We start from the raw sequence: 19443 nt of genomic DNA, 5'->3' as shown, positions 1-19443 counted from the left end.
GCCATTGATGACTAGTTCACCCCAAACTGCCTGAGACATGCAGACCGTCATTGCTTGTTGGTTGAAGCCACAGTAGCATGTCGCGTCCGCCTGTCAGGCAGCCCCCTGTGCATCATGCAGCGACGCAAAGCAGGCGCCACTGTGCGTGCAATCTTGAGAGCTTTGACACTGTGATGTGGTCAGTTTAGGCTGTGTTGCGCAAATTGAGTTAGCTTTTTGCCCACATGCACGCTCGCATCGTTTCATCCAGTAAAGGGCACATATAGACTTCCTAAGTGCTCACTGTAGTTGCCAGGCAGTCATCTGCAGACTCAAGCGCCACTTCATGAGCATGGCCATCAGCCGATCGCATGGTGGAATCATGCCCAATGTCCAATGTAGTAATCTACTGGCACTGCGACGAGGTTTACTGCCGTTCACAACGTTGTGGAACGCTAGGTACATAAAGGCACTGCAAGCACTGTCCGTAGCACGGGGCTCGCTCGCGATCACGACACGGTCCTTCGTCTTCCTCTTCAGTCGGAACATACACAGAGGCGCATCTGCTTCATTACAATGCCCCGGGAGCGAAGCGTAACCATCCTAGCGAATCAGAGCACGGAGAAGATGAGCAGGTCGTAACACGGTTTCAGGCGGTTGACATGTACTGACTGCCTCTCGCCCACGACGACGTAGGTGACCGGTCAAGTGGCCTCTATGATGAGGTACAGACCGTGATAACGCGCCAGGAGTTTGGAAGAAAGGCCAGGAATGTGGGCTGGTATCCAAAGCCACACAAGCGAACCAGGAGCAAAGTTGTGCAGGGGTTGATGAGTACGGTCATGTCGTGTGTTTTGACGTTCTTGAGTCTCGCTAGTCAGGGCACGTGCCAGCTGACGGCAATCTTCAGCATATTTGGCAACTTAGGAAAGCAGAGTATACTCTGTAGCGTCAAGTTTGTACGGCAGTGTGGTGTCCAAAGGGCATAAAGGCTCACGGCCATACAGAAGGAAAAAGGGGAAAAAGCCAGCAGTCGCTCGTGTCGCAGTGTCCCAGTTGGAGTGGTCGAATGAAATATACATCTGCAATATGTCACCAAGTGTGCGATTGAACCACTCGGTCAGACCGTTGGTTTGGGGATGGTACGCGGTCGATATTCAGTGAATTATCCTGTGCTCAGCAAGGAGGGCTTCCATGCCCTCCTACAGGAAGACACGGCCCCTATCACTCAGTAGTTCTCGGGGAGCACCGTGGTGAACAACAAAATTGCGAAGGACGAAAAAACCAACGTCACGGGCAGTCACTGCTGGCAGAGCTGCAGGCTCAGCGTAGCGAGTAAGGTGATCTACGCTGACAATAATCCACAGATTTCCACACCCGCTGCATGGAAGCGGGCCATAGAGGTCGATGCCAACACGGTCGAACGGATGAGATGGGCATGGTAGCGGCTGCAACGGTCCTGTGAAACGCTGAGTAGGTGTCTTGCCTTGTTGGCATGTAGTACAAGACTGAATGTACTTTTGCACAAGATTGTACATGACTTGCCAATAATAGCGCTGATGCAATCTTGTGTAAGTCTTGAGGATGCCGGCATGAGCACTTAGGGAATCAGCGTGAAAAGACGCGCAGATGTCAGAGCGCATATGACAAGGTATAGCAAGGAGCCATTTCCGACCGTCGGGCATACAGTTGCGGCGATATAGAATGTTGTCCCGCATGCCAAATGCGGGACAACATTGCTTGGCGACACAGTGCTCGTGTCGAAGGGACATCACACGCAGCGGCAAGGTAGTCAAGTAACATTACAAGTGTTGGGTCCTTGCGCTGCTCGGTGAGCATGTCAGTAATGGTCAACGGTGACAGGGTGGACGAGGACGCTGACAAAGATGCCAAATCAGGCGTCAGTGGGGAGCGAGAGAGCGCATCAGCGTTGGACGGCTTATGACCAGAGCAATACATGACGCGGATGTCGTACTCTTGGAAGCGAAGCGCCCAAAGTCCCAAGCGTCCCGATGGGCCTTTCAAGGAAGAAAGTCAACAAAGAGCATGGTGGTCAGTAACTATGACAAAAGAACGGCCGTAAAGGTATGGGTGAAACTTGCTTACTGCCCAGATGATCGCTAGGCACTCCTCTTCTGTGATGGAGTAATTTAATTCTGCCTTCTTTAGAGTACGACTCGCATAAGCAACGACACATTCATCACTGCCAGCTTTCCGTTGAGCTAAGACAGCGCCAAGGCCAACTGCACTGGCGTCAGTATGAACTTCCCTGGGAGCATCAGGGTCGTAGTGGCAAAGAAACAGTGGTGAGGTTAACAAGTGGCACAACTGCTGAAATGCTGCATCACATTCAGGTGACCCCGCTGCTATGCCGTTACTGGCGGAAAGTAAACTTGTCAAGGGTGTCATGATGGATGCGAAATTACGTACGAAGTGACGAAAATAGGAACATAAGCCAATAAAACTTCTGAGGGTTCTGATAGACGTGGGCGTTGGGAAGTCTGCAACGGCGCGGAGCTTGTCTGGGTCCGGGAGGATTATGAGAACCAAGAAAAACTGCGCAAAAAAGAACAAGACAAAGAAAGAACCACACGACACAGGCACAGACTAACAACTGGTTTAATGCTCCAACGCCTCTTTCCTACCAACAACAGAGCGCATGCACACTAACCACAAAGACCAATGCTGCTATCATGTAGTCAAGCCTAGAAACGCCAACTCCTTGCGGTACGTCGGCGAGGTAGAAAAGCATGTGGGTCAGCTTAGACTGATCATCCCATTTGTTTTGGGCAGTTACACGTTTATACGATGACAGCCAGTCTTCCACGTCATGTTCGGCGGTCCCACTGGAAATGGGTGGGTCACGTTGACGAGGGATGCCAGCACAGACGACAGTGGCAGCCGGTGGTGCAGGCAACAAGGTGGCGGGATCAGGCATAGTGCAGGGTGATCTTGTTGGCAGGGTTCGAGTGCGGAGCTCCAGGACAAGGCGAAGAATCGCAGCAACCTCCGCCAAATGCGACGAGGTTTACTGTCGTTCACAATGTTGTGGAACGCTAGGTATATAAAGGCACCAGGGGCATAGCCAGGGGGGGGGCATATGGGGCTTCATTTCCCCTAAAATTTTTTCGGGCTTACCATGAACCGCCGACCAAAGCAACCCCCAGCACCGGAACTCATTGTGTATTTTATCTAGAATGTCTTTTTCACGCTCGAAAAGACATTTCACTGCGAACATTGCGAACTGAGGCTGGATTTCACAGCAACGTCCATGTACTGAGAGTCACATAACGCAAGCAGCCCCATCCGAGCACAAAGTTTCGAGGGCATCTTGATGGCGAAAGGGCTCGCCGCAGCATCGCGCGAAGGTCGCGGAATCTACGGAGCACATGGATTTCGATTCCGAAACTTTATGGGTATAATGTTTCCATAAACTTTTGATGTGAAAGGTGCATTGACATTTCCAGCGTTGCGCTTTAGATTTTCAATTGCGGAACTTTGTGGGATTAATGCTGTTATAATCATTTGACCCTAACAGTGCATTGATTTTCTAAAGTCTTACATCGGAACATACAATGAGACAAGCCAATTCAACATACTATCAGACAAGTTGACAAAACATGCAGCGAGGTCCGATAAGATGAAGCATTGTGGTGGTCCTTTTGCACCGTCATGTCACATAAAAATATATCAACATTCTTTTTCACCTACGCCATAGCATCCATGTCAAGACACTAAAGCCAGTCAAGGTAACTACATCCTTATTTATTTTTTCTACTTTGACTTTCATTCGCAAGAACAGATTAAACCTCTTCAATTTTTTTGTTCTTGCTACCCTAACCGTGGGCTGCCAGAGCCAGCCAGAGTGCATACGTTTTTCACGTGTTGCTCCAACCACCATGCGACGCACTTTGGTACACGTTCGGTTTGCTCTGCCGGAGTGGATTTTCGCCTGGCAGAGTTTTGGATGCTTTCTGGCTGGCAGACGACAAAAAGAAACAATGGTCGCTCGCCACTATCACTATGGGGACTCGATGGATTGCATCGCATTCGCTTGAGCGCAACCTCTCCGGAAAGTCTTGTCTCGCTGTTGTAGGATCCCGAGCATCATGCGTATGGTTCTTGGTGGACCAAGCGTCCCACGTTTTCTTCGATATTCCTTCAGTAGCCACATTAGGTGCCCAAAGTAGGCATTCAATTCTGGCCAACATGCTTTCCTTTGTGTTTTTTCATTTCGGTGCCCATGCCCCACAAAAGGGAAAAAACATTGTTGCGGGGCAGCGAATTGTCGTATGGTGAAAGTTTGATTTTCTTACCTCTTCTTTTGCGGAAAGTAATGGGCCACGTGACACTTCAGTTACTGGATACTCTTATTATATTATTGCGACAGCAATTATATGGACATTCCAGGCGCATTCCTGCCGTTGCCGTCGCCCTCATGTTTTGTATAAAGTCCAACAGAAATAACATAGTGACCGAGCACCACATGCTGTATGTGCGAGGGAAAGCGTAGGGGGCGGGGGGGGGGTTGAATGGATGAGCTCATGATGGTGACACAGTCTTGGGTGCGCAAAGGAAAAAAAGTGGGCTCCAAGCGCGCCACCTTCCATCGCGCGCGATACATCGGGGGGAGTGGATGGAATGGGGGCGGAATCTAGGATTCTGTGCATCTATGATTGTGCAACATGTTTATTTGCCTTGTTTGGCGCATTATATACAGTGACTTTTTCTTACAAACGTAGATTTATTGGAGACTTATACGTATATTTAAATATATTGTTGTGAGGTATTGTGTATACGTGCAGTGAACTTTGTTTCCAGTGACGTTTTTTGTCCTTTATCAAGTTGCACTTTCGCATTTGTAGATCCCATTGTATCTTTGCATTTCTAATGTGCGAGGGTGGGCCAAATGAAAGTTAGCCTACTCTCACCGCGCAATAATGCTTTGGTTCATTATCTGCGAGGCATGCGCGTAGCACACAAGCATCTCTCATTTACAAAAGTGACACGCAGATGTGAGGATAAATGTTTTTATTGCTCTCATTTACTGGGTTGAACATGGTTACGTGACATAATGGACCCTCCAAAAGTTGAACAGCATGATGTCGTGAACAGTGGTGTAGCCAGAAATTTCGTTCAGGGGGGGGGGGGGCTCACGTTGCAGCTCGACCTCCTCCTTAAGAGGAAGCTTTAGCTCGGGTGCACGTATCTAAATACATGTAGCTTGAGAATTCGTTTTTCTTGGCAACGACTGCACCAAATTTGACGAGGTTTGTTGCATTTAAAAGAAAAAGTTAAATTTAGTGACAGCATGTTTTGAATTTTTCATTTAGGTCGTCAATTTTTATTAAGATTTGGCATAAATCGCAAATTTTCAGAAAACAAAACTATCAAGTTTAAGGCTCTGTAACTCAACAACAAAAAATATCAAAATTCTGTGAATTGCATCTAATAGTACATCTACAGCGGACAAAATTGTTATGTTATACATGATTATGAAACAATTTATTACTACGGAAATACGTCTATTGCAGAACTCTTATACACAACGTAACCAATTCACGTAAAATACCAATTGACCTACCAAATTTGTCCACTTTGACTGTTACAATAGATGCCGCTTAAAGAACCGCAATATATGTTCTTGATGCAGAGCTATTCGTTTGTAAACGTCGTGCTTCTGTATCTTTCGAACTTTCGAATTTTTTCAAGACATTTTAAACAAAATTCAGGCCCTAAATCTAAATTCCATTTCAACAGACACTAGAACTTAACTTTCTCTCTAAAATGCACCAAATTTAATTAAAAGCGATCCAATGGTTACCTCAGAAAAGCGCTTCTGCGTTTTACATGTATTAGAATAGGCCACGTCGGAGTTGGGCCCTAGCTAAAGGATCCACTTAAACAATTTGTCGAGGCATCAAATAGATGAATTCATGGGTCAAATACATACTACAGTGCCATTGCCAAAGATGCTGCAAACGAGTTCTTGAACGATACGCACTGTGAATACAAGCAAAATATGTATTTTTTCATAAAAGAATATACTTGTATGTGCCAAAACTTGTGCCCGAAATTGCGCCCAAAATAACTGACATCAATGCTTCCATATTTTTGTCTAATTAACAAGCAAAGAAAATATCACACGAACCTTAGGACTATATCAATCCGAAACCAGCAAAACAATGGATGCTGTTGATATGAAAAATGTAAAGGCCATGAAATGAACAAGGTGAGGACAGATATGTTAATGAAACTTTGTCATTCAAGAACCTTGTTTACATTCTTGTAAATATGCAACGGCCAGTGAAAAATCTCAATTACGCTGCCATTTGTTCCAACGTATCACGCACGAGTAGCTATCACCGGTCGTGTATCGTGAGTAATTGCATCGAAATTATAGTCGCAACAGAGAGGACGTATAAAAAGCAGGAGTTCTGCAATATATACGAGGGCGAGTCTAATGAAAGTGAGCCAATGCGAACCTATGACAAACGGAGTACTTTATTTAAAAGTAGTCTAGACATTTGTCCTATTGACTAACGAGTCGCATGATTCCCGTCTCATAAACTCCTTGGGTTGCTTCTTCAAAAAGTCTGCAACTGACTCTTTCACGTCATCGTCCATCACGAATCTGGTTCCCTTGAGCTGTTTTTTCGGTTGCCCCAAAATGTGGAAGTGGCAAGGCGACAGGTCTGAACTGTATGGCACATATTGCAGCGTTTGCCACTAGAACTTTTCCAGTTTTGTGTTAACCGTGCATATCAGCGACGTGGGGACGGGCATTGTCGTGAAACCAGATGACTCCATTATTCGATTTTCCACGTCGTTTGGTCTTGATTGTGACAAGCAGTCGATCAGGCGTTTCACAATATCAGAAACAATTGACAGTATCTCAATATTTAGCAAATTCTATCAGTAATGGCCCCTGACAATCTAAAGGAAAGTCAACAACACCTTTCCGATGGAAATGACAGTCTTTGCTTTCTTTGGAGGTGGTGAATTCGAATGTTTCCACTTTAGGCTTTGCCGTCGTGTTTCAAGCTCGTAATAGTGGCACCACGGTTCGGCTCCGATCACAACTGCAGACAAGAAGTCATCGCCCTCATTGTCATACCAGGTCAGAAGAGTCAAAGCAGAGCCGAAATTCTCCGTCTTCTGGCGGTGGTTCAAAATCTAGGGCAATCATCACGCACACAAGAGCCATAACCGAGATGTCCATGAATTATGGTGTGAACCGAATTGTGTCTGATGTTCCCACACTCTGCCAGTTCCTTGACGCTTATGCCCCGTTCTTGTCTAATCAGCTCATCAACCTTTGGAATTGTGTTGGGGGTGATTGCACGGTACGGTGGCTTTGGCTCAGTCTTGGATCGTCTTTGCAACTTTCACGTCTTTTTTTCTACCGTTTACTCCGACGCTTCACAGTGGCCGATGAAATTCAATGTTCAACGTACGCAGCAGCCATACGGCGACTAATTTATTTTAAGGAAACACCTTCAGCTGTCAAAAACCTTACAACACCACGCTGCTCAACTTCTGGAGCGTCCATTATGTCACGCAACCATGTTCAACCCAGTGTATGACAGCATTAAAGAACATTTATGCTCACAGCTGCATGTTACTTTTGTAAATGAGAGATGCCTGTGTGCTACGCGCATGCCTCTCAGATAATGAATGGAACCATAATTGCGCGGGGTGAGTAGGCTCACTTTCATTTGACTCGCCCTCGTACATTAGAAACACAAAGACACAATGGAACATACAAATGCGAAGGAACAGCTTGATAAAGGGCAAGAAAGTGGAGAAGCTTGAAAGGGCAAGAAAGTGTCACTGGAAACGAAGCTCACTGCACGTATACACAGAACCTTGCAACCATATATTTAAATATACGTATAAGACTTCAAAAAATATACGTATCGAAGAAAAATTCACCGTATATAATGCATCAAACAAGGCAAGTAAACATGTTACGCACCCACAGATTCACAGAATCATAGATCCCGCCCCCATTCAATCCACTCCCCCCATTCCTTGCGATGAAAGGCTCCCTGCTTTTCTCCTTTGCGCACTCAAGACTGGGCCACCATCGCCGGCTCACCCATTCCAACCTCCCTCCGCCTCCTACGCTTTCACTCTCACACACAGCATGTGGCGCGCGGTCACAATGTTTTCGCCCTTGGACTTCATACGAAACATGGGGGCCACGGCGACGGCAGGAATGTGCTTGGAGTGTCCATATAATTGCTATCGCAATAATATAATAAGAGTATGCGGCATCTGAAGCGTCCCGTGGCCCATTACTTTCTGCAAGAAAAAAAATAACAAAATCGAACTTTCACCATGCGACAATTCACTGCACCGCAATAATGTATGTTTTTTTTTTTTTTCCTTTTGAGGGGCAAGGCCACCGAAATAAACAAACGCAAAGGAAAGTATGTCGGCCACAATTGAATGCCTACTTTGTGCAGCTAATGAGGCTACCTTAGGAATATCGAAGAAAACGTGAGACGCTTGGTCCACCGAGAGCCCATGCACAAACTTCTCAGTATCCTACACTGGCACGACAAGACATTCCGGAGAGGCTACGCTCAAGCCAACGCGGCGCAATCCGTTGAGTCCCCACAGTGATAGCGGCGAGCGACCATTGTTTCTTTTTAGCGTCCAAAACTCTGCAAGGCGACAATCCACTCAGCCAGAGAAAACCGAACGCGCACCGAAGTGCGCCGCGCGCTGGTCAAGGCAACACCAGAAAAATGCATGCGCTCTGGCTGGCTCTGGCAGCCCGCAGGGTAGCGAGGAAAAAAAAAAAAAAGGCTCAATGTGTCCTCACAAATAACAGACAAAGTAGAAAAAACAAATAAGAACGTAGTTACCTTGGCTGGCTTTAGTGGCTTGACATGGATGCTTTGGCATAGGTGAAAAAAAAAAAGTTGATTTTTTTTATGTGATGTGACGGCACAAATGAACAACCACAACCTTTCGTCTCATCGGACCTTGTTTCGTGCTTTATCAACTTGTCTAATAGTGTGTTGATTTGGCTTGTCTCGTTGTATGGTCCGATGTAAGATTTTAAAGAAGTCATTGCACCTTTGGCGTTGAATGTTTAAAACAACATTGAACCCACGAAGTTCCGCAATTGAAAACCTAAAGCCCAACTTTGGAAATGTCAATGCACCTTCACATCAAAAGTTTATGAGAACTTTATACCCATAAAGTTTCGGAATTGACATCCATGCGCTCCGTAGATTCCACGGCTTGCACGAGAAGCCGCAGCGAGCTCATTCGCCATCAAAACGCCCTTGAAACTTTGTGCTCGTATGGGGTTGCTTGCGTTATGTGATTCCCGGTGCATGGGCGTTGCCGCGAAATCCAGCCCTAGTTCACAATGTTCGCAGTGAAATGTCTTTTTGAATGTGAAAAAGGCATTCTAGACGAAATACAGAATGATTTCCGGCGCCGGGGGTTGCTTTGGTCTGCGGTGTATGGACAGCATGAAAAAAGTTTGGGGAGGGGGGGAGGGGCTGAAGCCCCATAAGCCCCCCCCCGGCTACGCCCCTGGTCGTGAAGTTTTTGACAGCTGAAGGTGTTTCCCAAAAAGAAATTAGTTGCCGTATGGCTGCCGTGTACGTTGAACATTGCATTACATTGGCCACTGTGAAGCGTTGGAGAAAATGGTCCAAAGAAGGACGTGAAAGTTGCAAAGACGATCCAAGACCGGGTCAATGCCATCGTGCAATCACCCCCACAATTGGAAAGGTTGATGAGCTGACGAGACAAGAACGGAGGATAAATATCGATGAACTGGCAGACCGTGTGAACATCAGTCACAGCCTGGTTCACACCATAATTCATAAACATCTCAGTTATCAGCTCTTGTGTGCGCAATGGATGCCCAAGATTTTGACCCACCGCCAGAAGACTGAGAAGTTCGGCGCTGCCTTGACTCATCTGATCCGGTATCACAATGAGGGTGACGACTTCTTGTCTGCAATTGTGATCAGGCACGAACTATCGCGCCACTATTAGGAGCCTGAGACACGACTGCTAAGCTTACTGTGGAAACATTCGAATTCATCACGCCCAAAGAAAGCAAAGGCCATCATTTCCGCCAGAAAGGTGGTGTTGACTTTTTTTTTTCAGTCAACAGGGGCCATTACTGAGAAAATTTGCTATATCTTGAGAGACTATCAATCGTTTCCGATATTGTGAAACGCCGGAACGGCTGTGTGTTGCAATCAAGAACAAACGACGGGGAAAATTGACGAATGCGGTCATCTTGTTCCACAACAATGCCCGTCCCCACGTCGCTGATGTGGTTAATACATAACTGGCAAAGTTCAAGTGGGAAACGCTGCAACATCCGCCATACAGCCCAGACGTGTTGCCTTGCGACTTCCACATTTTGGGGCAACTGAAAAAACAGCTCAAGGGAACCAGATTCGTGTCAGACGATAAAGTGAAAGAGTCAGTTGCTGACTTTTTGAAGCAGCAACCCAAGGACTTTTATGAGACGGGAATCATGCGACTCATTAGTCAATGGGACAAATGTCTAAATGCTCATGGAGACTACTTTTAAATAAGGTACTCCGTTTCTCATATATTCACATTGGCTCACTTTCATTTGACTCGCCCTCGTATGTTTTGCAGAACCCGTGCTTTCTATACGTGCTCTCTGTTGCAAATATAATTTCGGTGCATTTACTCACAATACACGACCGGTGACAGCTGCTCTTGCGCAATGCATCAGAACAAATGAGAGCGCCATCGAGAGTTTTCACTGGCTGCAGCATATGCACAAGAATGTAAACACAGTTCTTGAATGACAAAGTTTCATTAACATTTTTTTTTTGCCCTCATCTTGTTCATTTCATGGCCTTTACATTTTTCATATCAGCGACATGCACTGCTTTGCTGATTTCGGACTGATATAATTCTAAAGTTCGTGTGATATTTTCTTTACTTATCAAATACACAAAAAACATGGAAGCATTGATATCAGTTATATTGGGCACTATTTTTGGCACATACGAGTATATTTTATGAAAAAATACATATTTTACTTGTTTTGACAGGGCGTAGCGTTCAAGAATTCGTTTGCAACATCTTTGGCAATGGCAATGGCAATGCAATTATTATTCATGTATTTCATCTTTCGACAAATTGTTTATGAGGAAGCTTTAGCTCAGGCCCAACTCCGATGCGGCTTATTCAAATACATGTAAAACGCAGAAACGCTTTTCTGTGATAACCTCTGGATCGCTTTTAATGAAATCTGTTGTATTTGAGAGAGAAAGTTAAATTCTAGTATCTATTGGAAGTGGAATTTCGATTTAGGGCCTGAATTTTGTTTAAAATATTTCAAGAAATTCGAAAGTTAAAAAAATATATATACGCACGACGTTTACAAACTAACAGCGTTGCATCAAAAACAGGTATCGCTGTTCTCTAAACGGCATCTATCATAACAGTCAAAACGGACAAATTTGGTATGTCAATTTGTAGCTTACGTGAATTGGTCCCATTGTGTACAAGGGTCCTTCAAAAGGCGTATTTCCACAATACTAAATTTCTTTGAGATTCATGTGTAACATATGAATTTTGTTCACTGTATGTACTATTAGGTGCAATTCATAGAATTGTCATGTCAATTTTCATTGTTGAGTTACAGTTATAAACTAGATAGTTTTGTTTTCTGAAAATTTGCGATTTTGGCGAATTTTTTATAAAGAATTGACAACCCAAATTAAAAATCCAAAACCAGCAGTCACTAGAATTTCAGTTTTTCCTTTAAATGCAACAAACCTCGTCAAATTTGGTACAGTAGTTGCCAAGAAAAACGAATTCCCTTTCATGTATTTAGGTCTGAGCACTCGAGCGAAAGCTTCCCCTTAAGGTGGAGGCCGAGCTGCAGCATGAGACCCCCCCCCCCCCCTCCCCACTTTGCAATTTCTGGCTACGCCACTGAAAGGAACTGCAAGGGTTGTCCGTAGCATGAGGCTCGCTCGCGATCCCGACACGATCCTTCGTCTTCCTCTTCAGTCGGCCCATTCCTATGTTGTGTGCGTCTGCTTCATTACAGCATGAACATTTTGACAGCGAAGTTCCCACAACATCGAGCCACACACCACACCAATGGCTAGACCTTATCAGCATCAATTTGTTAAAGTCACCGGCCAAATTTGCAGTTTGGTGCAGAGTGCGGAAAAAGAATAACAGGAGGCAAAACTATGGGCCGGCACCAGCGCCACTACAATAATGTCACACTGTGTTGACTACTTTTGTGGTCCCTTGCAGTCGGAGCGAAGCACATGCGGCCGCAATCCCTGATGGTGCCCAGCGTTGTCTGCTACTGCTCACTCCTCGGGTATGACGTCCACACATTGCCCATTTTGCCCAACAAAACGCCGTCGTGGGAAATCACGGCTCTCACTGATTGCAAGCCACTTCCTCTCAATATGGCCTCTAATCAGCGAATGCGGTGCCTTGCATATGCCAAGAGGCATGCTAAACCTACGAGTTCACTCCCCTTGACTGAATGCATCATATACATAAATGATGCACTTCCTGCAGACGGCACTAGTAACAATTGTTATGCCACTGCATGGTACGACCAGACAAATAATAATCAGAACCGACGCCATCATATATCAGCAGAAGCAATGTACAGTACCCGCGCAGAGCTAATGGCCATCCTAGATTATTTGGAGTGGGCCCTTGAAACTTCATCTGAAACTGGCCCAGTTCACCATCACGTGTGCACAAGACCCCCAGGCTACCTATCAGGCATGCGCTAATGTTCTTTACACAGATCCCGTACTGCAGAAGATCCGGCACCAGGCACGCCTTCTCCGCAAATGCGGTCACGATGTTACCATCCACTGGGTCCCTGCACACTGCAGTACCTCCGGAAACGAGAAGGCTCATAGAGTGGCGCACGCTCATCTTTCCACTGCACTAGCCAGAGCCTCCAATACTCCTTATCCTCTCCTCGCTACCACACCTGAGATGCCAGATCCAATGGCAGACAAGCATGCGACCGAACGACGTGCCGCCTACCTCACAGCAGTGGGCAATTCACTCTCTATACCGTCGCTTCCCTAGAAGGTATTCACACGGCGAGAGTCAGTCTTGCTTCGGAGAATTCAGACAGGCACCTTCCTTACTCGTCACTTGTTGAACCGTTCCCACAGGGGTGTCACACCACCACCCGTAAGTGGGTTCTGTTCCATGTGCACATGTCATGCTGATCTCAACCACCTTTGTTGGGAATGCCCCCTCTACATCCCACCAAGGATTCGTGCCCTGGCCACCATACAGCGGACACCCTGGCCTTCTTCTCTCCGGACTTGGGCCTACCCGTACACCACGCCTCCGGACCATGCCATCGAGCTCTGCCGTGCACTGCTGTTGTTCCTCCAGGACCTGGCAGCACCACCGGTTGGCGATTGGCTCCGCGACAGCCACAAGAGTCATGCAGCCCCTACTTAGCTGCCTCCAGGACATTCGTGAACAAAACGCAGGCAGCCTTCCCCTTTTCCTTTTGCAATTATACCCCGTCCCTTTCCACCGCAACACCCTCAGCTCATTCTAATGTGGAATAAACGTGAATTGTGCTCAACGCCTGCAAGAATGGGCAAAAGCTATTGGAAGACATGATCGAGAACTGACAACAAGCGACTAAGTCTGCAAAAAGCATTTCTATAGTGGAATGGTCAGCAGACATAAATACTTTGCTGAGCTTGGTGGCACAGTCATATATGACCAGCAGAAAAGGATCTTGTTGCTTCCCGAGGCTCCCGGCACCTTGCCATTTTGTGGAAGTTTCACCTGGCTAGTGCCCAGCGAGAAAACCAAGAGTGGGCCGGAAGATCCCTAATATTATTAGTAAAAGCATCGCCAAATGAGCAAAGGTAGACAGTACTCATTACAAGTACTGTTACATGCTAGTGTACTCAAGCTATAGCTACTTAATGCAAGGGCAACACCCTGGCATCAAGGAGTGAGAGCAGATGACAAGAGCATGCACCGCGCTTCTCACGTCGCACGGACCTGCTGCATTGCTTTTACGAACTATCACATGGCCATACATCAAGTGTCCGGCATGGCCCAGTTTGATCCCTGTTCGGTAGGCAGCGCTGTCACAGCGTCCACTGCCATGCTTCTGCGTGGGACGTGGGAAGGAGACAAGTTGCGCCTCCTAAATTATTATTTCTCTATAGTGCAGAGTAACCATGTTTGCAGCCATCGCATGGAATTCAGAAAGCTGAGAAATCGCTTCCACAACGTGACAAACTCACTGGTGGCAACTTATTTCGTGGCCGTCAAGTTCACAACATTGCATGGGCACCATTCCAAAAATTTAAGCAACGCACCGTGTGGCATCTGAAACGTCAGTCACCGTTAAACATTGGTCCTATGAAGCAAGTGGCTGTGCCACAGGGAAGCAGAATAATTAAGATAAAACAAATCAAGCGTCCAAAAAAGTGGTTGGCAATTGTAGTTACTAATTTCATAACAATCCCATGAATTTCACTTTAGCAGGGTGTTGTATGTTACCCCAACAAAATAGTTGATGCTACCAGCTGATGCAACTCGTGTACCGCCATGGCTGAGGTACTTTCAGTGTAGATATTTGGGCTTGTTGGTATAACATTTTGCAGTTTTTTCCTATAGCACAGATAGTACAAGGACGTAAAAGAGAAAACAGATGTAAACAGGCGCACTTTGTTACTGGCCAAATATTTGCAAAGCTTATACACAGAGGCCACTCATACCTATGAAGCTCCCGTCACCTCAATGCAATTGATTTAATTAACATTAAAGGGCCCCTCACCAGGCCACATAGGAAATTTTGGTTATATGCTGGGAGTTGTTACGTGCCTTCTAAGTAGCATTCATCCGCAAAAATTTTTCAAATTGGTTCATTAATAACCGAAATAGAAATAATTTCAGTGTTGCAAATCCATGATTTCAGGAGGCGAGCATCACCACCAACATAACACTCTCTCCACTTGCCCCCACCTAGCCTCCACAAGCGAAATTCCTTCCTTGCATTCTCCCATACCGGATCTGGAGGATTGCGTAGTGCATACATCACGTCACAGGCTCTGCCTTTTTTTTTTTCTCTCACTTTCTTGCTGCGCAGTGCACTTGCGCTGACGGTCTCTCGCGCGAGCTGTTGCGTCTTGTTTTGCTCAGCACGTGATTTTGTATGCTGCGCGCAAGAACACCTGACTAGCAATATAAGTCAGTGCTAGACAAACACTGATACAGATGCAAGTGGATCACAAAGCATGATCGCGCGTTGTAACAGGGTAGAAAATGACAGTTTCGCCTTCCGCACACTACTGCACAATATGGGAACAAGCAGACGAAACTGAAGTACCAGCTCTCTTACTACAGTACAAAGTAAAACAAAGACATGCAGACATTCGGCTTGTAGGTTTTATTATTTCTCTTGACTTTATATTTGTTTATTGAAGCAACAGATCAAACTAATAACTGCTGTTGCCTTGAATAATTCTCAAAGTCACGTGCCACTATCAGCGATATCACAGCCCTGCCCTGCCCAACTCTCTGGCTGGGAGCGTGGAACACGCAAGAAGAAGGGCAAATGGCGTTTTAAAATTTAAGCTCTTTCCGTGACGCGCAGAGATGTAATACTTAGGAGACACAATCGTCAGTGATGCACTGTGCTTGTCAGCTCAAAATGATCAGACCTGGTGAGGGGCCACCACACTCATACACAATCTGATAAATGGCAAAATTATATGAGTAGCTTTTCATTAATTTTCATATTAGATATACAAAAGAGAGGAAAAATCAAGTCGCCAAAATTTCATTTGCATTAAGCTGAGAAATCGTCCTAGAGCAAGATGCTGAGAGGAAATTTAAAAACTTACTCGCTTGCCACAGGAACCACCTCTGCACCAGCTTGAGCCATCTCTGCATTTTAAATGAGATCCACATCATGCTCTCACATGACACACCCAACCAGCTCAAAAGGACTGCACTGTGCAGTACGTATTCAACGCATTGAAGATTAAAGAGACCCTGAAACACTTCTCTAAGTAATCGTAGAATGACAGCAGTATTACATCACCTTGCAAATCTCCTGCTGCAAACCTTTTTTAATATTCTCAAGCACAAGCAAAGTTCAACATAATTACTAGACCGATAAATAGCTTTCTTTCTACTTTCATTTCCACTAGTGCACTGGAAGCCACACAGGAGAGACAGCAAGGGGGCGCAAAGGAGCAATGTCCTGCTGGCTCAGCCCAAAGGTTCAACGGCGGTGAGACGGCTTGTGGCGGCACCCCGTGGAGGCCGCTGTATCTACACTACTATGTGCTTTCCACCTCAGTGGCCTCTCGCAGCAGACACAGCAACTGTCCTGTGTAGACCAGCAATATAAAAATGAAATGGTTTTCCCTTCTTTTTGAGATTGCAGACATATATATTTCTCATTTATTTAACTCAAACAAGCAATAATAGTATTACTGATAATGTTCTTGCGATCACGAAATCAGCCAATAGCTGTTGTGGGCTCTGCCGCTAGCAATGCTGCTGCATGAAAACATTGCCAAGGAGAGGGCAAGAAATCTTTCACTGCTTTTGACACGAGTTTGTAAAATCCCTGCAGCATGCAGTGCAATGATATTTGGCTCACATGTTCACAGGAGCCTCATTAACAGATCGGCAATGTTTTCTTGCTATGTCCAAAAAGTGTTCCACCGCCCCTTTAGTTCTGATAATTTCTTCAGCAGAACGGACTGTTTTAACATTTCTCAACACTTTTTGCCGAGCATAAGATAGTTCATAAAAGCACACAACTAAGCAAAATACAACAGACAGGAAATCAGAACTAGGCAGCCCAGTCTGCTCGTGACATCAATGGTGATGTTGGAGCAGGCATGCAATGAAAACAGGAGCACTATAGTCAGTGACAAGTCAAGAATGCAGGAGGAGCTCCTCCCAAAAGACGTGTCCTGTCATTTATCCCTCCACACTTCCCTGACAAGTGCCACCAGTTGGAGGAGCCCTAGCTGTTATGCAACAATGCGCAAACAGGTCCCACTATGGGGCCACATAAACGGTTTGACTACTTCCACACGTCCCTCCTCCTATGTGTGTTGCGTGCGTGCCAAATGGTACCAGAAAACACTGAATCGACCAACAGTTTGCTTCGCAGACCTATCACTCACAGGAACAACAGGGCGATTCATGTGTCTAAGGAAAGCGCAGGAGGGCACATGGGCACAAAGGATAAGAAAAGAGAGGGAAATATAGCCGCAGCATCCTTAACCTGTCATTGAATATGTACCAGCACCCATCTTAAGACAACAGGTTAAACAACAATAGGTACAACTGCACAACTCTCTTCTGGAAAGAAGTATTGGGGCGCTCTGAACAATGACCTCCGATCGCGTCCTTGCTCTATAAAGGCAATGCTTGAACCTTTACACCAGTAGATAAATTTAACACAATCACTCATAGGAATATGGGCGCTGCTGTTTAAAGGGGCCCGAACCACTTTCATAAAGTCGAGAAATGCATATAAAGTTAAATTAGACTATTTCAGGAATTCTTTGCCGCAAAATGTTTTTCAATGCATTCTGCACAAGCAGCAATGCACAAGGAATGCACAAGCACAATCAGAGTTATTGGCTATTAAACACAGCATTCATGGTGCTTCCACTCCTTCTTCAATGATTTTTCACTGCAAAGGCTACAGAGAGGGGTGTGCCCACAATGCACCTCCAACTTAACGTCACCGTGGCGTGCAGTTCAAATTTGATTTTGGATGTTCACATAGACGGCACTATTTTCAATGTTGTCACCTAAGACGCACCAAATGTGCCATTCATGGTTGTCATCAGCGAGCCGCAGTGCGGTCAGCCAGTGGACTCGTTGCGGCACCCTGCGGAGGCCGTGGTATCTATGCTACCTAGCAGACCACAAGCTACATGCAACTGCAGCACTTGCTTTGTGCACGACAGGGCTAGAGTGCACACTCGTGTTCATATGCTCCTGTTTGCTGTGCTACATGGTGCGGACGGGCTTTGTCGTGCACCAGTTTGACCAACGGATACAGTAAAAGCTTGTTAATTCACAACTCGTTAATTCGAAATTTCGCATCATTCGAAGTAGCCGCCGCGGTCCGTCCAACAATGTATAGAAAGCAATATGTAACACATGTGTTACATGTAACACATGTAACACAATATGTAACACATGTAACACTGAACTCTGCAATGGCACCGATAATTCGAACTTCGCGCCATCATGGATGGGGAGAGTGCTGGTGCACGGGAGCATGTTGGGAACATTGGCATCACTACGCAGCTTTGCTCTTTCCGTCTGCGACCCTTTGCTTCGGCCTGACTGGAGAGAGACGTGTTTGCACCTGGCCAGGCATGGCCAACGCCTCTGGTGCAGGTCGGTTCTCTCCTTCTCTCAAGACCTTCAAGCCAAAAACACAGATACCACACAATCATTTTTTTTGTTTGTTAAAACACGTTGACGGACTAGTTGGTTTGAATCCATGATAGAGCGTGTAAGCGTGACTGAATGAGGGTGTAGAAAGAAACAGACACCCAGAGACAGCGCTGTCTCTGTGTATCTGTTTTTTTCTACGTCCTTGTTCAGTTGCGCTTACACACTATCATGCTTTTTTTTTTCTTTTTTCATGTTACATCTTGCAGGCTGTGCTCTTCCTCTGTGTTCTGCTGCAAAGTGGCACCAGGTAATGTCTAAAACATGGCGTCCGTGACGTTTATTGGTGTTCGCAGTAATAAAAAGCACAGCCTTTGAGATTCGTGGCTATTGCTCAAGGGAAAGCATCGCTGGGACATGTGTTTGGACGCCAACTATACGTATAGTGGAACTCAGCAGCATGCAGCCAGATCAGCTATGAAAGTACGACGGAGACCAACGTTGCAGCAGGTTTTGATGAGTTTTGCAAGTACATTTTAGAATGCAGCTCTTGTTCCTGCGGCGAGCACCAACAGTGCAAAGGCACATGTATAGTCCAACATTCTCGGCGCCTTGCAGCCAGTCACACTACACCTAAAGCCTTTGGATACGGAAAATATAGGGACTTTAGCTATGCTGCTTGCGCTGCACCAGCAAACTGCCGTCCCCTCTATCTCAAGGAAGTAATATACTAAACCTTTTGGAGTGGAGGCGGCTCACCGAAAGTCAAGCCGATCACCATCGTATTGCTCGGGGCAAAACGGCCGCGCCGCCATGGTTAGTCATCGTAGCACAGCATGGAATGTGCTGCCGCGCTGCTGTTGTAATGGTATTAATAATTGTTGCATGATTTTAAAGCAAAGCTTTCTTTGCCTCTTCCTTCAACTGCTGCTGCTGTCTGGCATTTGTCGGGGGTGTGGTTCAGAGTGTGTGTATACATCACAGGAGCGAGTCAGAGAGGAAAGGCAACACGAGAAACTCGTTTGG

General features: G+C 46.0%; 2 protein-coding genes across 9 annotated transcripts in view; one reads left to right on the top strand and one right to left on the bottom strand.

The window, feature by feature from the left end:
* The window catches only part of LOC139054482 (uncharacterized), a 100332-nt gene extending 83915 nt beyond the window's left edge, over positions 1-16417 (top strand). For all 5 annotated transcript variants that reach the window (XR_011511274.1, XR_011511273.1, XR_011511272.1 and 2 more), the window contains one exon: positions 16194-16417. Coding sequence is in view for 1 of the 5 variants with exons in the window: in XM_070531517.1 (XP_070387618.1) it covers positions 16194-16383 (190 nt within the window). In the remaining 4 variants the exon portion in view is untranslated. The remainder of the gene's footprint in view (positions 1-16193) is intronic.
* Positions 1-19443, bottom strand: part of Dp (transcription factor Dp) — a 76177-nt gene that overhangs the window by 1162 nt on the left and 55572 nt on the right. For all 4 annotated transcript variants that reach the window (XM_070531508.1, XM_070531506.1, XM_070531507.1 and 1 more), the window contains exon 6: positions 15885-15927. In XM_070531508.1, coding sequence (XP_070387609.1) covers positions 15885-15927 — 43 coding nt within the window. The remainder of the gene's footprint in view (positions 1-15884; positions 15928-19443) is intronic.

The sequence above is a fragment of the Dermacentor albipictus genome, chromosome 1 (genome assembly GCF_038994185.2).
Source record: "Dermacentor albipictus isolate Rhodes 1998 colony chromosome 1, USDA_Dalb.pri_finalv2, whole genome shotgun sequence".
NCBI lineage: Eukaryota > Metazoa > Arthropoda > Arachnida > Ixodida > Ixodidae > Dermacentor > Dermacentor albipictus.
The sequence above is the reverse complement of the archived record's forward strand: the minus strand, read 5'-3'. Positions and strand labels throughout refer to the sequence as shown.